Source organism: Pistacia vera, unplaced genomic scaffold, assembly GCF_008641045.1.
Source record: "Pistacia vera cultivar Batoury unplaced genomic scaffold, PisVer_v2 Contig842, whole genome shotgun sequence".
Taxonomy (NCBI): Eukaryota; Viridiplantae; Streptophyta; class Magnoliopsida; order Sapindales; family Anacardiaceae; genus Pistacia; species Pistacia vera.
In genome coordinates this window covers 122148-140269 of record NW_022196715.1, presented here as the reverse complement: position 1 = coordinate 140269, position 18122 = coordinate 122148, and the positions used below count along the sequence as shown (strand labels likewise).

Below are 18122 nucleotides of genomic sequence, written 5' to 3'. Positions count from 1 at the left end.
GCCCCACTTCACGTCCTTATTCTCTACTCCTGTACTGTTATATTTACACTTTGATACTGACTCCTTTTTTAATTTTTTGCTATAATTATTGTCAATGTCATTTTTTTTTTTTATTGAAAAGTGTATTTTAAAAGTTTATGGGTATGAAAATGCATTAAACCATTATTTGGATAGAAAAAGTCGTTAACTCTTTTAAAAGTTGTAAAGCAACCCTCCATTATGAATTATTATGGTTGATTTTAAATTTAGCCATTAATGGTACATGGTTCGATATAGCATTATACCATCATGCTTAATCTTGTTTCCGTCTACCTTAAGTTTTTAATAACTACATTTAACTAAAATGTGTTACCTCTCAATTAGTAATTGAAACCATTGGAAATGAAATAATTGTTGATTTAGGGCAGGCTACATCATTTCATTAAATCAAACATTTTTTTTAGTGATTATGAATAAATAAAGATGAAACATGTATCGAGATATCTGAATGAATATTGTTTTGATGGGAACTCCTTTTTGGCTGTTTCACTTTCACATACAGTATTTTACTATGAAACACCACACCAGTTGACTTGTAAAAAACAAGAAGACAATAATAAGAACATATAATTATTGTTTTGTAATTGGCGCCTTCAGTGTTAATGTTTGCCAACCTGTTTACAAGGACAACAATTGTGGAAATTTATGGTGTTACTTATTATTTCAATTATACGACCCACCCTAGGCCGTCATTTCATTAATTAAAAAAACAATGAAAATACAACTAATTTAACTGCAATTATTAAGCAAGAAATTAATTTACCTAATGATGGAAAAAACCTCTATAAATAATGATAATGAGAGGCGTGCTGATGCTACGATGGGATTAAGTAGTCGGCAATAATTCAAGCATTCCCACAAAAATGATATATAATTATAAAACCAGCAATAATAATCACCACCCCACGTGAACATCAATAATCCATAAGTATGTAGTTTAGAGGCCTGCAATATTACAAAATTAGTATATATGAATTTACAAGGTTGTATCAGTATGGCAATTAAATTTGCAGATGAATTGAGTTCTTAATTAAAATTTTACGTGAAGCGTAGGGATGGTATTTATTATTTTCAAGGGGGAGAGGGAGACAGCAGCAATCATATATATTTACGGCTTGGTTGGAACATGCAGTGAATAATTGGTGCCGTGAATCTCGGTTCATGCTTCGCCCTGGGGGTTTTTCATCTTTCATGCATCACTTTCTATTCACAATATCCTTCAATTTTGGCAGCTGCCTCTTCTTATTTCAACATTTTACTTTACCGTATCATTTCTTTTCTTCTTCGGGCTTCTGCTCTACCTTCATTTCATTAAAATAATACTCCTCAAATCAAAGCTACTGGGTTCGTATTTGTTGATGAGACATCAAGGGAATATAAGAAATATGATTAAAATGCATGCATAACATCAATTTTTATCTTGTAAGTATGACTTTATGTCACAAGTGACAAGTAAGGTCATATTCAAAGTTTGTTTAACTATATATCAACGCTTTGGTATTAATTAATTAAACGTCGCTTCTCCTTTGGAAAACAAACAAGTAAAATATATAAAGGGAGATAATTAGAAAGATTTGGTGGCATCCAATAAATGTTATTATCCTGAAAGGAATGGAAGCTGATTGATTGAACCCCACCTTTTACATAGTGCATAGCTAAAAGAACCCACACTTGCGGCTACTCTTTTGTATGTGGAATGGATATACAAAACCCCATTAAGTAAGTTGAATCCCCCGACGTAGACCTTAGTGCTCCTCCTCTCTCCCATTATCTAATTAAAATCATCTATATTTCTTCATCATCTTTTACAATTTCCAGCCTGTTTGTTTTGTGTTACATTAATCACAATTTTCAACTATATTATATATATATAAGGTTAAGGGGAGAAGGGTAGGGACCAACGGTGGGTGATCTATGACTTGAGATTAAAGATATGTCGTGTCACTGTCTTTATATATGCCAACATCTCATGCATCCAATTCTTATTGTTGTTTAGCGTGATTATCCCCATCATTACCTTAACTACTCTACTTCATTAATTAATCTAAACATGATATTATTCCTTCCATCTCTTAAACCCACAAGATGATTATTTTTAAGTGTATTAATTGGCTTGTCTAGCGGCACGGCCAACGCCACTAACATTTTTAGAAATAACGGAATCATGCCTTTATTTATGACAATTCCTTCATTTTAACATCAATATTAATTAATTATGAACTTTTATAAATTTGTGAGTATTGTGTTTAATGTGCATAAGTTGATCCATTGTGATTTGTGATGTAATGTTATGAGATATTTGTGATATGTGGATGTGGAAATATTCAATTATTACTTTTTGACAAACAAAAAGCTTTTCTTTGCACGACTTTCAAATTGGTTTCCCCACAATGCCACCATTTTTCATATTAATACGCATAATCAAACTCATTCATTGTTATGTCTAAAATTATTCAATTTTATTTTAGAAATAATAAATTCATCCAACTATATGGTTTATTGGACAATATTGTAGCAGTAAATAGTATTTATGAGCTAATTACCTCTGAATGATCAAATAATTTAATAGAGACTTTTAAGTGTATCACTTAATAGGTCTTAAGTTTAAGTTCTTTATCAATTACTAATAAGGATAGTCTTTGAAGCTTTTATCCGACCAATAAATTTAAGATCCCGAAAGATTAGTTAAGATAAGTAAAAGTTGACCTGAACATTCAAATTATTTAAAAAAAAAAAGTACTCATGAAAGGATTTGTTGTTGTACTGGGACAATTTTGATGAGGCCTAAATCAATTTCCACCAATTTTTTTTTACGGCTACAATATTGCTGCCTAAACATGTCAGTTCATGAATGTAGTCTGTAAACTAGTACCCTGAATTTGCATTAACCTCTGCAACAATAAATTAAACGCATCTATATATATATACTAATAAATTTATCTCATAACAGGTATCAAATTTGTGATTCAATCAACAAATAAACGTATGTTTATGTAGAAATTAATTAAGTAAATTAGTTACGTAGTGATAATAATAGAAATGGTAAACACGGTTAAGTTAAGGAAAAAAAAAAAAAGGACTGTAGTCCGTACAAGAAGAGATGAGAGGAACAGTGAGAAAGGAGGAGGGGAGCCATGGCCACACGAATGAAGCGAAACCCCACAAGTTGGTCGGAGTTGGAGGTTGTTGGGCCGACAAAAGCTGCATATATTCACATGGATGGGTGGTTTCCGTGTTCGTCTACTTCTTGCTCTTTCTCTTCCTTTCATATGCCCTTTCCATGTTATTTTCTTTATTTTACATTACCTGGCCCCTCAAATCTTTTTATTTTTATTACTTGGTTTGAGTTCATGACTACGACTCTTACACCCACTTCAGTTTTCTTAACATTATTATTATTATTATTATTATTAAAGTTTACTACATTAATCTTATTATTTAATTTTGAGTCCGTAAGCCTGCTCTTCCAAAGCATTAAAGCATATAAGAATCAATACATCCATTCATTGTATGTATAATACAGGTATTGGTACTTGAAGAATCTTACATATAAATTATTTCTAACTAGTGTCATGATTAATTAATGTATAATAATTAATAAACTTTGTTTCGCGTACATAAAAAGATAGAAAAACAACCCATCGAATTTAAGGGAAGATATAATAATATTTTTGTATATTCATCCAAGAGATTAACTGAATGTTTTTAATAATTGGTTTCATCTTGGTCATTTAATTTTTCAAACTAACTTCATTTTCTAATTTATTTAAAAAAGAATTTTATCTTTAAATATTAAAAAAAAAAAATATTCCAATCCCATCGCCTTTTTAACCACCAAGCATACAAATTACAAGTGCTGCCTGAGTTGTTATGGGGTCCATTAAAAGATGAATAATTTTTTAAAAAAACCACAAAAGTTGTTCACTTGATGAGCCAGCCAGGGTCCCTTCTCTTTATGAAAGCAATATAGAAATCTGGTTAAGCTAAATTAATTTAATTAATAACAGAATCATGCAATGCTCAAAATCAGGATCTGTCCAGATTAAGTGTAAAGTACCTCAACAACTGCGTAGAAAACACAGAGAAATGGATGATTAATTAAGTTTTATTTTTAATGATGGGGGATCTCTGAAGGTTGTGACATGTGAAGATCTCCTGTTTTTGCGGCTAGTGGGTATTCTTCTCTAATTTTTAAACATTTTATTCAGTCAAGCTCAAGAATCCATATCTTATTTTAATTTGCTATTCAAAAAGACGCTTCTCTTTCTTTTTTAATTTCCTCTGCTAACATAACATATTCATTTCAATCCCCTCTTACCTTTCGGCTTCGCCTTCCCTCCATGTGGACCCTGTCCCTACCCATTTTTGTTGTATTCATTTATTCTACTTTTTTATTTAACTAAAGTGGGTTCATTAACATCTGCTCAATGTTAGTTTATATCAAAAACCTTTGAAAAAAAAAAAACAAAAAACAGAACCATAATTAAGAGTTTTTAATACATTATGAATGAATGAGATGGTTAATATTGGTAAAAATGAAATGAGTTCCAAGGAAATGGAATTGAGGTAAACAGTCAAACATCAAAGTGGCACGCAACGTCAGCGTCACACCTAGTTTCCTTATTGAGATGAGAAACTCCAAGTCTTAAACACGAAATTTACTAGAATTAGTAAAACAAAACAATTTCCGCCATTCCTCCAACCACACACACACAGACACTCAAATCTGAATTTGGTAAGAATCTGAGGTGAATTTCAGATGCATTTAATGACAAGGAATAATGTTGTCTGCTCATAACACACAACACTATAAACTAACTTATTACTGTCTTTCTCTGTAATTTAGTGAAGAAATACAGTAACAAACTTTTTATTAATTTTCTTCTCTCTTTTTTTAACCCGCCCTGTCCCTGACCTGATTGCCATTTGCCAGGGTCTATTATATGTCGGCTCCTGCTTCACATAAAAAAGCTGTCTTTTTGCTTTTGCTTTTGCTTTTGTTCCTCTGATTTCCCGGCGACAAGTCAGTTCTTTCTTGATCCCTGCGTCAATTAAAACACACTTTCAACCAAATAATACTACCCATTTTTTCTGATTTTCTGTTTTTGGCTCATACATGATATTCTACCCACTTCTTGTTTTCTCTAACGGAGTAAACTTGTTTCAGTTTTCATGATTTTGTATTTTTATTTCATGGAATTGTTTCTTCTTCGAGACATGGTACTCCCTTCTGGTCAAAGAAGAGAAATAGAAGCCGGGAAAAGGAGTTCTAAGTTTGCCTTGTTTGGTTTTCGGGATTGAATTTGAATGTAGTGGTTTTTTTTTCAAGGACTTTGCAAATGTTGGGATATATTTTGGAGTTAGATATGAGTTTATTATTATCATTATGGTAAAAAAGGTCGAATCTTTTCTGGAACAAAAGCAGGTGATTGGATTTGCTTGCTTTACTAGGGCTTTTATCATTTCCTATACATGAAAGTAAACATGAAGGCTCAAGCTAATGGGTTTCTATCAAATTCTGCAGAAGGTGAGTTAAGGTTTTTTTTTTTTTTTTTTATTCAGTTAAAACACTTTCAAAACTTGTGTTCTTGTGTATTTAGCTATTCGTTTGATTCTGTTTCTGCATGTTCCTTGGCTAGTTTTCTCTTGTGAAGATTTATCTTTGCTTGAAGATTTAATACTTCTTGCTTTCTAATGCTTGAAGAAATTGGATTAAGCGAACTTTTCAGAGTGTTTGATTGTTTTATTTCCAATATATATATATTTTTATTTTCGTTTCTGGGTTGAAGGGTATTTTCTTCCTCTTATTATTGTCTAAATGTAAGGTTTCTGAGTATATATCGTCCGTGTCCATGATAAATACGTTAGATTTATTGATTAAATATCTAGTTATTTTTTATGTACAAACTCCTAGGAAGGAAGTTTCTATCTGGACTGATCTCTATTTTTCTAAAACAAAATAAGTACAAACTAAATTTAGAAATTTCTTAATTGATGACTTTGGTTTCATTAATTGTCTTAATTTATTCTATTTACTTTTTGTCTGAAAGAAGATAGTGTTTACTCTCCAAATTCCGCCGAAATTTCCATTTTCTATGCAGTCGAGTTATTTGTTGCAAGTATTTGATACTTCATAATCTAATTTTTTCATACATTTGGACTTTTTTCCTTTTCTTCTAATTTGAACTTCTTTCCTTTTCTTCTGGTCAACAAGTTCCACTTATAATTAAGCTTCAATCTGGTGTGGAGAGTTATCTAAATGTTATTCTGGCTTAACTTGATGGGAACAACTACCAAATGTTTTCGGTTTTGTGTGCATCATATTTTGGCATCAGAAACTTGGAAAAAATACTTTGCTTCTGTTTCAGCTCATGGTAACAATCCAATCAGTTTGGGGGTTGAGTGTTGTTAGTCAGATAACCAACTTCTGTTTTGTACTTTTGCATAAAAAAAAATATATACAATATCATTGCTAAAGGAATTTAAAGCAGAGGCTTTTAATCAACTGCGATTATCTCATATTTAGTCTATAATTATTAACAACAGTTGGTTAATAATTATTTGTGGCCGATAAAATTCATGTTTGCTATATTTTGAGACCTTAGTATTAGCCCTTGAACTTTATTCAGTTTTCTGAATTTGGCTTGACTTGTGACTTCATTAGTATTTTTTAGATGTATGTGTGAATACTTCTTTTGTGAACAGGGGAGAGGAAGAGCATTAATTCAGAACTATGGCATGCTTGTGCCGGGCCACTGGTTTCTTTGCCTCCAGTTGGAAGTCTTGTAGTTTACTTCCCTCAAGGCCACAGCGAGCAAGTATGTCCCCTCTCATTGATTCTAGAAGAGCAACTGTATCTGCATTCTGGTTTCTGATAAAATTTTCTGTGGATTAATGCTGAATCTCAGGTTGCAGCATCGATGCAGAAGGAGACTGATTTCATACCCAGCTATCCTAACCTGCCTTCCAAGTTGATTTGCATGCTTCATAACGTCACATTGCATGTATGAGAGCCTCTTATGTTCCACTCTACTGTTTTGTGGTTGATTTGTTTTACCAAAAAGGAAAATGCTGTAATTCAAGGGAAAGATAATTGAATTTGTATCAGTATGTTTTGTGTATGCCCAAATCTTGGATTTCAATGTCCTTATCATATTATTGTGTTTTCTTTGGATTGATGCTGAGTAATTTGCTATTTTGCATAGTTGGCGTGTGCATATGCACTCATGTGCCTCTATATCTTGGTTTATTTATTTCTGTAGTGTGGATTATAGGAGCAAAAACAAATGTTTTTACTGGTCAGGGAGTGAAATAGAAAAAAAAAAAAAAAAAAGATACACCTTTTTTGATTCTTTGGAAGCAGTGTTTGATTCAATTATTCTCATTTTGAATCAGGCTGATCCAGAGACTGACGAGGTCTATGCCCAGATGACACTTCAACCCGTAAGCAAAGTAAGTCAGCCATTCGTTATAACAGTCAATATCTCCGCAATATTTTTCTTTTGGTTGAAGAAATGAAATGTACTTAAGTGCATTGAACTCTCTGTTCTACAGTATGAAAAGGAAGCATTATTGGCATCTGATATAGGCCTCAAGCAAAACCGGCAACCAACTGAGTTTTTCTGCAAAACTCTTACAGCAAGTGACACCAGCACTCATGGTGGATTTTCTGTACCTCGCCGAGCAGCAGAGAAGATCTTCCCACCTCTAGTGTGTAAACTATTTTCTGATATTATTTTTTATTTTAAAGTTGAGCTTTCTATATGGTTGTGTGTCTACTATTCCGTTACTCACAGCAGAGGTACTTGATAGGATTATTCAATGCAACCACCTGCCCAGGAGCTAGTCGCTAGAGATTTACATGAAACTACATGGACATTCAGACATATTTATCGAGGTATCCCTCCAGAGTATTCTTCTTAAAATCTTTCAGTTTCATTTAACACCAGTGATATCGGGTCTATTGGTGCTTGCTGTACCTATATAAAATTTCAGTATGTAAGATATCAGTTTTAATTTTCCATTCTCATTTTGTGTTTAGAACAACTATGTGCTGGTACTGGAATTTCTTGGGAAGATGTTGTACTTAAAAGAAATATATAGTTGAGTGCTTTACAAATAACTTGTATGCTTTCATGTCAGATGTAAGGAACTCTGGGATCTTCTTTTATTATACTGCATATCTTGTTCGGTGTAGAAATATCAAATCAGATATGATGAGGATGAACCTTGGATTATGCTTCAACAAGTTGAAATATGAACTATAATTCCTGTTAGGTCCATTATATGTTTTAATACTGAATAGGAATACAGATATATTTAAAATTCTTGGGGATGGATTGATCTTTGAATCCTACGACAGATACATATAATTTTCAAATTTTATTCCTACTCAAACTTATCACGTTCCAAGAAGTTGTGCGTTAAATTTGATAGATACTGTCTGTATGTTTACATAAATTGAAAGAAATTATACTTCACCTTCTCTAATACTAAAACCTTATGAAGATACTAAAATGTCATATGGGTCAATCTAACATGTATCTCTAAGTTGGAAAAAGGTAGAACCATATAATAAATGTCCATTGTGTCTTGTTTGCAGGCCAGCCAAAGAGGCATCTGCTAACTACAGGTTGGAGTGTTTTTGTTAGCACTAAAAGACTGTTTGCTGGTGATTCTGTTCTTTTTATAAGGTACGGGATAGATACTTGGTAGAAAAAGATCTTAACTATACTATTGTTTCTCCTTCTGCTGAGCGGAAACTATTTCGTTTTATGTAGAGATGAGAAGTCGCAGCTTCTCTTGGGAATTAGGCGTGCTAATAGACAGCAGCCTGCTCTCTCCTCATCAGTCATCTCCAGTGATAGCATGCATATTGGAATTCTTGCTGCTGCTGCTCATGCTGCTTCAAATAACAGCCCATTTACTATATTTTACAATCCAAGGTACTGTTGTCACATTTTAGCTGTAGTTATGATTCAGTAATTTTTATGACAAAGTCTAACAAATTCTGAACGATTTTTGGCAGGGCAAGCCCTTCTGAGTTTGTGATTCCCTTAGCCAAGTATAACAAGGCAATGTATACCCAAGTTTCACTTGGTATGCGATTTAGAATGATGTTTGAAACTGAGGAGTCAGGAGTGCGGAGGTACATGGGCACCATCACTGGTATCAGTGATTTAGATCCTGTGCGATGGAAAGGTTCACAGTGGCGCAATCTTCAGGTTTTTAGCAAATTATGAATTTATGTGAAAGATTTTATTTTGTGTAAATCTAAATTAATGTTGTATTTTTCTATTTGTAAAAAGCTGGATTTGAATAGAATATCAAGTTTCTGTTAATGTGTCAGTATCATTATGCTATGTCAGGTCGTATAGAGGTTTCCTGTGTAGGCTTTCTTTGTAGAGCTTTTTTTTTTTAAGTTGCATTATGTATAGTGAGCATGGGGAGCAATTGAGTTTAAATTTGCAGAATGCATATCTCACTGCATGGCTTGTCTGCACAATTCCTTCTTTTCTGTGCATTGATTGTAAATATTTCTTGTGTATGTTGATTTAATTTTTTTTTCTTATAATCTGATTAGTGAATGTAAATTGTTATATGTTTCAATTCTGTATATCTAAGATGCAATCTTTTTGGAACTATGTGCGTATCATACTCTAGGTTTTAATATAGTTCTTGATGTGTTTGAGTCAAAATATGGTGTCTACTCGAATCAGTAACTTTCTATAGCAACTTATTCTGCCAACATAATTCCTTTTAATAGGTTGGATGGGATGAATCTACAGCTGGTGAACGTCCAAGCCGAGTTTCAATATGGGAAATTGAACCTGTTGTAACTCCGTTCTACATTTGCCCTCCCCCCTTTTTCAGACCCAAGTTTCCCAAACAACCAGGGATGCCAGGTAAATAATGATCACAATACGTACAACTCTATTATAAGTACAAAAACTAGCTCTACTTCTTTTTGGCAAAAGCTAGTTTTGTGGATCGGGGCATTAAGGGCTTTAATGGACACCTTGTTAGTGGGCTTAGCAAAAGTAAGTCAAGTGAGTCTAACAAGGTGGAGCATTTCTTTGTGATTGAGTCAAGTGAGTCTAACAAGGTGGAGCATTTCTCTGTCATTGATATATCATTTGAAGTTGAAAGAAATTGTGAATTTTGTTCTCATTTATTTAACTAAACTCAACTCAACTAAACCACAATGCGCACTAGCTGGAGGTTAAAGTCATTATTTATTATGAATTGGCTGGAGTTCAAATCTCTGTTCGCTAATTAGCTCTGTTAGATAAATCTGCTCAAACTATATCCTTACCATTACTTTTTCTTATCAGTGATCTCTAGAAAATTATTTGCAGATGATGAGTCTGACATAGAAAATGCTTTCAAGCGAGCTATGCCCTGGCTTGGAGATGACTTTGGTATGAAGGATGCCCAAAGCTCAATCTTCCCTGGTCTGAGTTTAGTCCAGTGGATGAGCATGCAACAGAATAATCAGTTTCCAGCTGCTCAATCAGGTTTCTTCCCTTCCATGGTTTCTTCCACAGCCCTGCATAATAACCTTGGCTCTGATGACCCATCAAAGTTATTGAATTTTCAAGCTTCTGCACTGTCTGCACCAAATCTCCAGTTTAACAAAGCAAATCTGCAAAACCAAGTCAACCAGTTGGGCCAGCCCCCTATTGCATGGCCCCAGCAGCAGCAGCAGCAGCAGCAGCAACTGCAGCAGTTGTTGCAGACTTCTGTAAACCAACAGCAGCAACAACATCCTCAACTTCAACAGCAGCGACAGCAGCCACATCAGCAGCTTCTTCAGCCACAGCAGCAACAACACCAAACTCCACCACCACCACCACAACAACCACAACCATCCCCTCCCCCACCGCAGTCACAATCACAATCACAACCACCGCTACCACAACGACAACAGCAACAACAGCAGCAGCAGCAGCAACAGCAACAACCAACGCCACCACCACCTCCACAACAACAACAACAAATGTTCCTTCCAACAACTGTAAATAATGGTTTACTTGCTGCTAACCCAAATCAAAATGTCCAGCAACCTGGTGTTTACTCTCACCATCAGCAGCAGCAATTACTGACAAGCAGTACCCAGTCCCCCCAAAGTATTCTCTCCACTAATAAGAATTCATACCAATTGACATCCTTACCGCAAGAATCGCAGTTCCAACAACAAATAGAACAACAACCTAGTCTTTTACAGAGGCACCAGCAACAAACACAATTGCCACAATCTTCCCTTCAGTTCTTGCAACAAAACCTTGCACAGAGGACACAGCAACAGCCACCAGCCCAGCAGTTACCACAGCAGGGCATGTCAGAGCAACAACAACTTCAGTTCCAGTTGCAACAGAAATTTCAGCAACAACAGCAATTACTCCCTCCAACGAGCTCACTTTTGCAGCCTCAGCTGCTACAGCAACAGCTGGCCCATCAACAAAACCAGCAATTACCGCATATTCCTGTGTCTCAGAATCAGCAGCAGCAGCTAAGTAGCAACAGCTTCTCAACATCAGTACTTGTGCAACCTCAACAGTTACCTATGAACCAACCTCCAAACCAGCATAAACCACTTACAGGAATCAGAGCACATTCTGGCCTTACTGATGGAGATGCTCCATCGTGTTCAACCTCACCTTCTACAAATAATTGTCAGGTTTCTCCATCAAACTTCCTGAATAGAAGCCAGCAAGGGCCAGCCATACTGATGGGGGATTCGGTGGTTGAGCCTGCTAGTAATTTGGCGCAGGAGCTTCACAGCAAGTCTGATATCAGGATCAAACATGAGTTACCCAACTCAAAAGGACCAGAACATCTGAAGTACAAAGGTACCTTGACTGATCAATTGGAAGCTTCCTCTTCTGGAACATCATATTGCCTGGATCCTGGCAACATCCAGCAGAATTTCTCTCTCCCCACCTACTGTTTGGATGGTGATGCCCAGTCACACCCTCGGAACAATCTTACTTTTACAACTAATCTCGATGGAATGGCGCCTGATACATTATTGTCAAGGGGTTATGACTCTCAAAAGGATCTCCAAAACTTGCTCTCTAACTATGGTAGTACTCCAAGAGATATTGAGACAGAGTTGTCCACTGCTGCATTAAGCTCTCAGTCATTTGGAGTGCCAAACATACCTTTTAAGCCTGGTTGTTCCAATGATGTTGCCATCAATGAAGCTGGGGTATTGAGTGGTGGACTATGGGCCAACCAGACTCAACGTATGCGGACATATACAAAGGTCAGTTATCTAATTTAACCTCTTCGCTGCAGGGCTGCTTCTACTTAAATGAGAGCTAGTCTAGTGTGTCAAATATAAAGTTTGGATATTTCATATCTATTTTCAATGTTGATATCTGTACAAGGAATTCCAAATAGCTATATGCAGGACCAGAATATGTTGCCTAGCTTGCCTTTACTAGGTGCCAATGCCAGAATTTCTATCTGACTATTGGTTCTTTATTGCTCAATGTTTATACCCTTTCGGTCCTTGCTGTATCCAGGGGAAGAAGATACAAACAGTAATCCTGGGATACTCAATGGTTTAAACTACTCTTACTAGTTGATGTCTCTAGGTTTTTGGTCAACTTGCAATGTCTAAATATCTGACAAGCTATTGTAATCTTTTTATCAAGTGAGCCAAGATGGTGCAATTAGGATGTCCAATGCTCCAGTTTTTCTTTTGCTTTTTTTTCTTTTTTTTTTGGTTTTCCTCGACATATTAAATGTTTATTCCGATTTTAATTCTTGAAGGTCCAAAAGCGCGGCTCTGTAGGAAGATCTATAGACGTCACGCGGTACAAAGGTTATGATGAGCTGAGGCATGATTTGGCGCGCATGTTTGGAATTGAAGGGCAGCTGGAAGATCCTCNCCCTCCAACGAGCTCACTTTTGCAGCCTCAGCTGCTACAGCAACAGCTGGCCCATCAACAAAACCAGCAATTACCGCATATTCCTGTGTCTCAGAATCAGCAGCAGCAGCTAAGTAGCAACAGCTTCTCAACATCAGTACTTGTGCAACCTCAACAGTTACCTATGAACCAACCTCCAAACCAGCATAAACCACTTACAGGAATCAGAGCACATTCTGGCCTTACTGATGGAGATGCTCCATCGTGTTCAACCTCACCTTCTACAAATAATTGTCAGGTTTCTCCATCAAACTTCCTGAATAGAAGCCAGCAAGGGCCAGCCATACTGATGGGGGATTCGGTGGTTGAGCCTGCTAGTAATTTGGCGCAGGAGCTTCACAGCAAGTCTGATATCAGGATCAAACATGAGTTACCCAACTCAAAAGGACCAGAACATCTGAAGTACAAAGGTACCTTGACTGATCAATTGGAAGCTTCCTCTTCTGGAACATCATATTGCCTGGATCCTGGCAACATCCAGCAGAATTTCTCTCTCCCCACCTACTGTTTGGATGGTGATGCCCAGTCACACCCTCGGAACAATCTTACTTTTACAACTAATCTCGATGGAATGGCGCCTGATACATTATTGTCAAGGGGTTATGACTCTCAAAAGGATCTCCAAAACTTGCTCTCTAACTATGGTAGTACTCCAAGAGATATTGAGACAGAGTTGTCCACTGCTGCATTAAGCTCTCAGTCATTTGGAGTGCCAAACATACCTTTTAAGCCTGGTTGTTCCAATGATGTTGCCATCAATGAAGCTGGGGTATTGAGTGGTGGACTATGGGCCAACCAGACTCAACGTATGCGGACATATACAAAGGTCAGTTATCTAATTTAACCTCTTCGCTGCAGGGCTGCTTCTACTTAAATGAGAGCTAGTCTAGTGTGTCAAATATAAAGTTTGGATATTTCATATCTATTTTCAATGTTGATATCTGTACAAGGAATTCCAAATAGCTATATGCAGGACCAGAATATGTTGCCTAGCTTGCCTTTACTAGGTGCCAATGCCAGAATTTCTATCTGACTATTGGTTCTTTATTGCTCAATGTTTATACCCTTTCGGTCCTTGCTGTATCCAGGGGAAGAAGATACAAACAGTAATCCTGGGATACTCAATGGTTTAAACTACTCTTACTAGTTGATGTCTCTAGGTTTTTGGTCAACTTGCAATGTCTAAATATCTGACAAGCTATTGTAATCTTTTTATCAAGTGAGCCAAGATGGTGCAATTAGGATGTCCAATGCTCCAGTTTTTCTTTTGCTTTTTTTTCTTTTTTTTTTGGTTTTCCTCGACATATTAAATGTTTATTCCGATTTTAATTCTTGAAGGTCCAAAAGCGCGGCTCTGTAGGAAGATCTATAGACGTCACGCGGTACAAAGGTTATGATGAGCTGAGGCATGATTTGGCGCGCATGTTTGGAATTGAAGGGCAGCTGGAAGATCCTCAAAGTTCTGACTGGAAGCTAGTATATGTGGATCATGAAAATGATATCTTGCTTGTTGGTGATGATCCATGGGAGTAAGTCAAAAAATACCCTGTCATCTCATAACTTTTTTCGTCAAATTTGTTTGTTCCCAACTAATCATTTGTAAAAACTTGCAGTGAATTTGTAGGCTGTGTTCAGAGCATAAAAATACTTTCATCAGCTGAAGTACAGCAAATGAGCTTGGATGGGGATCTGGGTAATGTGCCAGTTCCAAATCAAGCTTGTAGTGGGACTGACAGCGGGAATGCGTGGAGAGGTCACTATGATGATAACTCGGCTGCCTCATTTAATCGATAGGGAGATTTATAACTTAGAATATGAACTGTGCATGAGTTGTAGAAGTGAAGAGCAGTATCATAATATGAATATAGTTTACAACCCTTGGCTCACTCTTCCTAAATATATATAGTGCAGTAGTTGCTGGTTGACGGAAAGATCAACTCTCTTGATACTGGCATCTACTGCGTGGCTTTTGACAAAGGGATAGCAATATTTAGGGGTACAGAGCACATGAAATTGGTTGTATAATTAAATCTTACCCTCATTGAAAGCTGATCTGACTTCCACTTTCATACTACTTGTAAATGCTGTGATTTAGAGCAACGATGAACAGAAATATGTAGTGACAGCTGCGTCTATTCCTCAACGACATAAGTAGAATCATTTTTGCTTATATTGCAAGCCTTCCCTAATTCTGTTTAGTGCTGTGTACATTATTGCTAGAAAAATGGAAAATAGATTCAGATAGACATCTCTACTAAAACATATTTGTCCAAAAGCAGCGCCTTGCTCTTATGTTGTGGAGAAGCAGTAACAATATCATGAGGAGAAAGGTCCAAATTTTGTTTGTAGGTACAAATACCAAATTCACAGATAGCCCAAAAACCATTCCGGTCTTTTGTCGATAACCATGCTAGCCCGTTGGCTCTCCCAGTAATTCATCTTCTATACGAAGTGACAGCTTTCCCTGACACAACTAGAACTATTAGTCAAATATGAATAAATGTTTAACAAATTAAAGGAACCACCTGTCTAACATGAGATAGCCAGCCCTTATATCAAAGGCCATGTCAACCTTTAGACTTGTTCCAAACGCTGACAAGGGTTAATGTAAAGGTAGCTTTGCGCCACAAATTATAACGCCAGACACGTGCAATAACTAGGAGCTTCCTCTTCTGAATCAAAGGTTACTCTTGATGCTAACTATCTAAAAGTTTGATCCATATCTATCTTCAAACACAATTCAGGTATTCCATTAAATTGTAACCCAAAGGACAACATAAAATCCTAGCAAAGAAAGACAAAGCTGCAATCCATTATACTCAAAGCAAGATTGCATTCAAAATCCGTTTGCCTTGAAGCAACTCATCCAGAAAAATTCAGTAATACATAATAAAATTCGCCTAGACAAACAACTAAGAGAGCACAGCCATCACATCGGATGCTCTTAGAGCAATGAAGTTGGTACCATCGTTGCCCTTGAAGTCGTTCCCAGCATACTTGGAGAACAACACTGTGTTCCCTGGTGCGATGGGTAGTGCTTTTCTGTTGCCTTCCTCATCTAGAGGACCAGGTCCAACGGCAACTACCTAATCCATCCAAAGCAAGAAGCATCATGTCAATCTCGTGTCATATTTAATCCAAGTACTCAGGAACATGGTACAATACCATCAAAAGGGAAAAAAGAAGCCAATTCTTACCGTGCCAATGGAAGGTTTCTCCTTGGTTGCCTCAGTTAGCAACAGACCTCCAGCAGTTTTCTCCTCAGCCTCAGCAATCTGTACCCAGATGTTAAATAACCAAACAAGCCAACATATGAGACTGATTGGTTAAATTACCCTGCACAACAAATTGATCGATATAGAAAGAGTACAAACCTTTATGAATACCCTATCATTCAAAGGCTTAAGATCCTTGATATCATCTGTCTCAAGAATGCCAACTATGTCATCCTCCTTCAGAATGAGATGGTTTGAACCACTGAACTCCACCTCAGTTCCTGCATACTTGGAATAGACAACTTGGGTCCCAGTCTATACAAAAGAAGCAACGAGCAAGTGAGAAAGTTAATAGAATTGAGACACTGAAACATGAAATGAAACCCAATCATCAAAAATCACCTTCACGCTAATGTCCACTTTGTTTTTCCCAATGGACTTCCCCTCGCCAACAGCTACCACCTCACCTGATTGAGGCTTTGACTGAGCTGATGTTGGTAGCAAAATACCACCATCGGTTTTGTCCTCTACCGTCTTTATTTTGACCAACACTCTATCACCCAAGGGTTTAAGCGAAGTGTACTGCAGGGCCACAAAAAGCAAAACAATTGAAAAATAATCAACTCAAATAAACAGATCCATCATGAAACAATAATGGAAACCTTCACAAAGTAACAATGGATCATGCCAAGTCACATAATTATCCATTTAGAATTAAATTGAAAGACTTGGGAGTTCAAAAATAATAAAGCAGGCTCATCTATGCCTCAATTCAATTCAGTGGTGCATTTGGCACCACCAGAAGATCACTTTCGCATCTAATTAGTAACTTCTGGCTGAAATAGATTGCACATTTCTGGGTAAAAGAAAAAAAATTGGATAGTTTTCAGCGAAACAAAATTGAAATCGCTTTTACTTCAAAGCACTTTCTTGAAAAACACACCCAATATGCACTAACTCGTATCTCACATCCATCAAACACAATATCGGTTTCACAACAAAAAACTAACAAAAATTCCAAATGAATCGATAACCACGAATTCTAATGCATTGGAGCAGCTAAAAAAGAGGGTAACAAATACCTTGGGAGCAACCGCCGTGGCTGCTTTCACGACGAAAGAGCGAAAGGAGCGTTGACAGAGAGTGGTTCCAACAGAAGAGAACTTGACAGAGGAGGGTCTTAAACCTTCAAATGAAGCTAAACCCCTAGCAGGAACCGCAATTGATGATGCAGTTAGGTTAGCAGTGGACATTTTTTAAAATACAGAGAAGAAGAGAGCTTGTGGTTTGATAAGGTTGAATTAGAAATGTAAGAAGGAAGAGTCGAAAAGATAAAACCCTAGATGCATTTAAGTAGAGGGTTTTTTAAAGATGATAAGATGCTTCTAGAATTTCTCCAACGCCTCTCTCCAAACGGTTTCGTTTTAGTTGAAAGATTATTCTGGAACTACAACCATTGTGCATATATGATGATTGATGACATTTCAACTCAAAGCATTACTAATTATTTGGTTGGAGTGCTAAACTTTTGAGTTGTTTAACAAACCTTCACACTGTCATTTTGATCAACTAATTTATTATATTATATTAATTAAATGATTTGTTATTAAATTCTTCATGTTGCTTGTAAATGATAATGTTCATGTTACTACATATCCCTTACTTCACAGTTGAATAAGTTAAATATTAACATGTATTAATGCAATCTTAAAAAGTAAACACGAGAGATTTGCTCTCTTCATTGATTTTTTTAGGTTTGAATTCTGGGGTTATCCACTATATTTATGGCTTATCTTGAAATATTGAGTTTGTAGGGTATTCAATAACCCTAAAATTAGTGAAGGTATGCACAAACTTCACAATCATAAAAGAAAAAAAAAGATAATAATAATTTTGTCCATGAGCTTTGGTCTAAGTAAATTTGATCCAT

At 36.3% G+C, this 18122-nt stretch overlaps 2 protein-coding genes across 4 annotated transcripts; one reads left to right on the top strand and one right to left on the bottom strand.

Annotated features, from left to right (window-relative positions):
• Positions 1 to 4945: 4945 nt before the first annotated feature.
• On the top strand, positions 4946 to 15175 carry LOC116118408 (auxin response factor 19-like). 3 transcript variants are annotated; one of them, XM_031404393.1, is made up of 14 exons: positions 4948 to 5566; positions 6745 to 6857; positions 6948 to 7043; positions 7435 to 7491; positions 7594 to 7749; positions 7852 to 7936; positions 8642 to 8732; positions 8820 to 8984; positions 9068 to 9263; positions 9806 to 9944; positions 10398 to 12307; positions 12820 to 12931; positions 14428 to 14506; positions 14591 to 15175. In XM_031404393.1, the coding sequence occupies exons 1-14, from the start codon at positions 5512 to 5514 to the stop codon at positions 14769 to 14771; spliced, it is 3435 nt and encodes a 1144-aa protein (XP_031260253.1). In that variant the 5' UTR covers positions 4948 to 5511; the 3' UTR covers positions 14772 to 15175. The 3 variants fall into 3 exon arrangements, with proteins under 3 accessions (XP_031260254.1, XP_031260253.1, XP_031260252.1); XM_031404392.1 differs by lacking the exon at positions 12820 to 12931 and adding an exon at positions 12939 to 13803 and having other exon boundaries at positions 4949 to 5566; positions 10398 to 11442; positions 14316 to 14506; XM_031404394.1 differs by lacking the exon at positions 12820 to 12931 and having other exon boundaries at positions 4946 to 5566; positions 14316 to 14506.
• Positions 15176 to 15680: 505 nt separating this feature from the next.
• On the bottom strand, positions 15681 to 17565 carry LOC116118409 (20 kDa chaperonin, chloroplastic). The gene is made up of 5 exons (XM_031404395.1): positions 17275 to 17565; positions 16595 to 16774; positions 16352 to 16507; positions 16175 to 16252; positions 15681 to 16063 (listed from the first exon to the last, which is right to left on the bottom strand). Exons 1-5 carry the CDS (start codon positions 17443 to 17445, stop codon positions 15890 to 15892), a joined length of 759 nt encoding a protein of 252 aa, XP_031260255.1. The 5' UTR covers positions 17446 to 17565; the 3' UTR covers positions 15681 to 15889.
• Between the last annotated feature and the right edge of the window lie 557 nt (positions 17566 to 18122).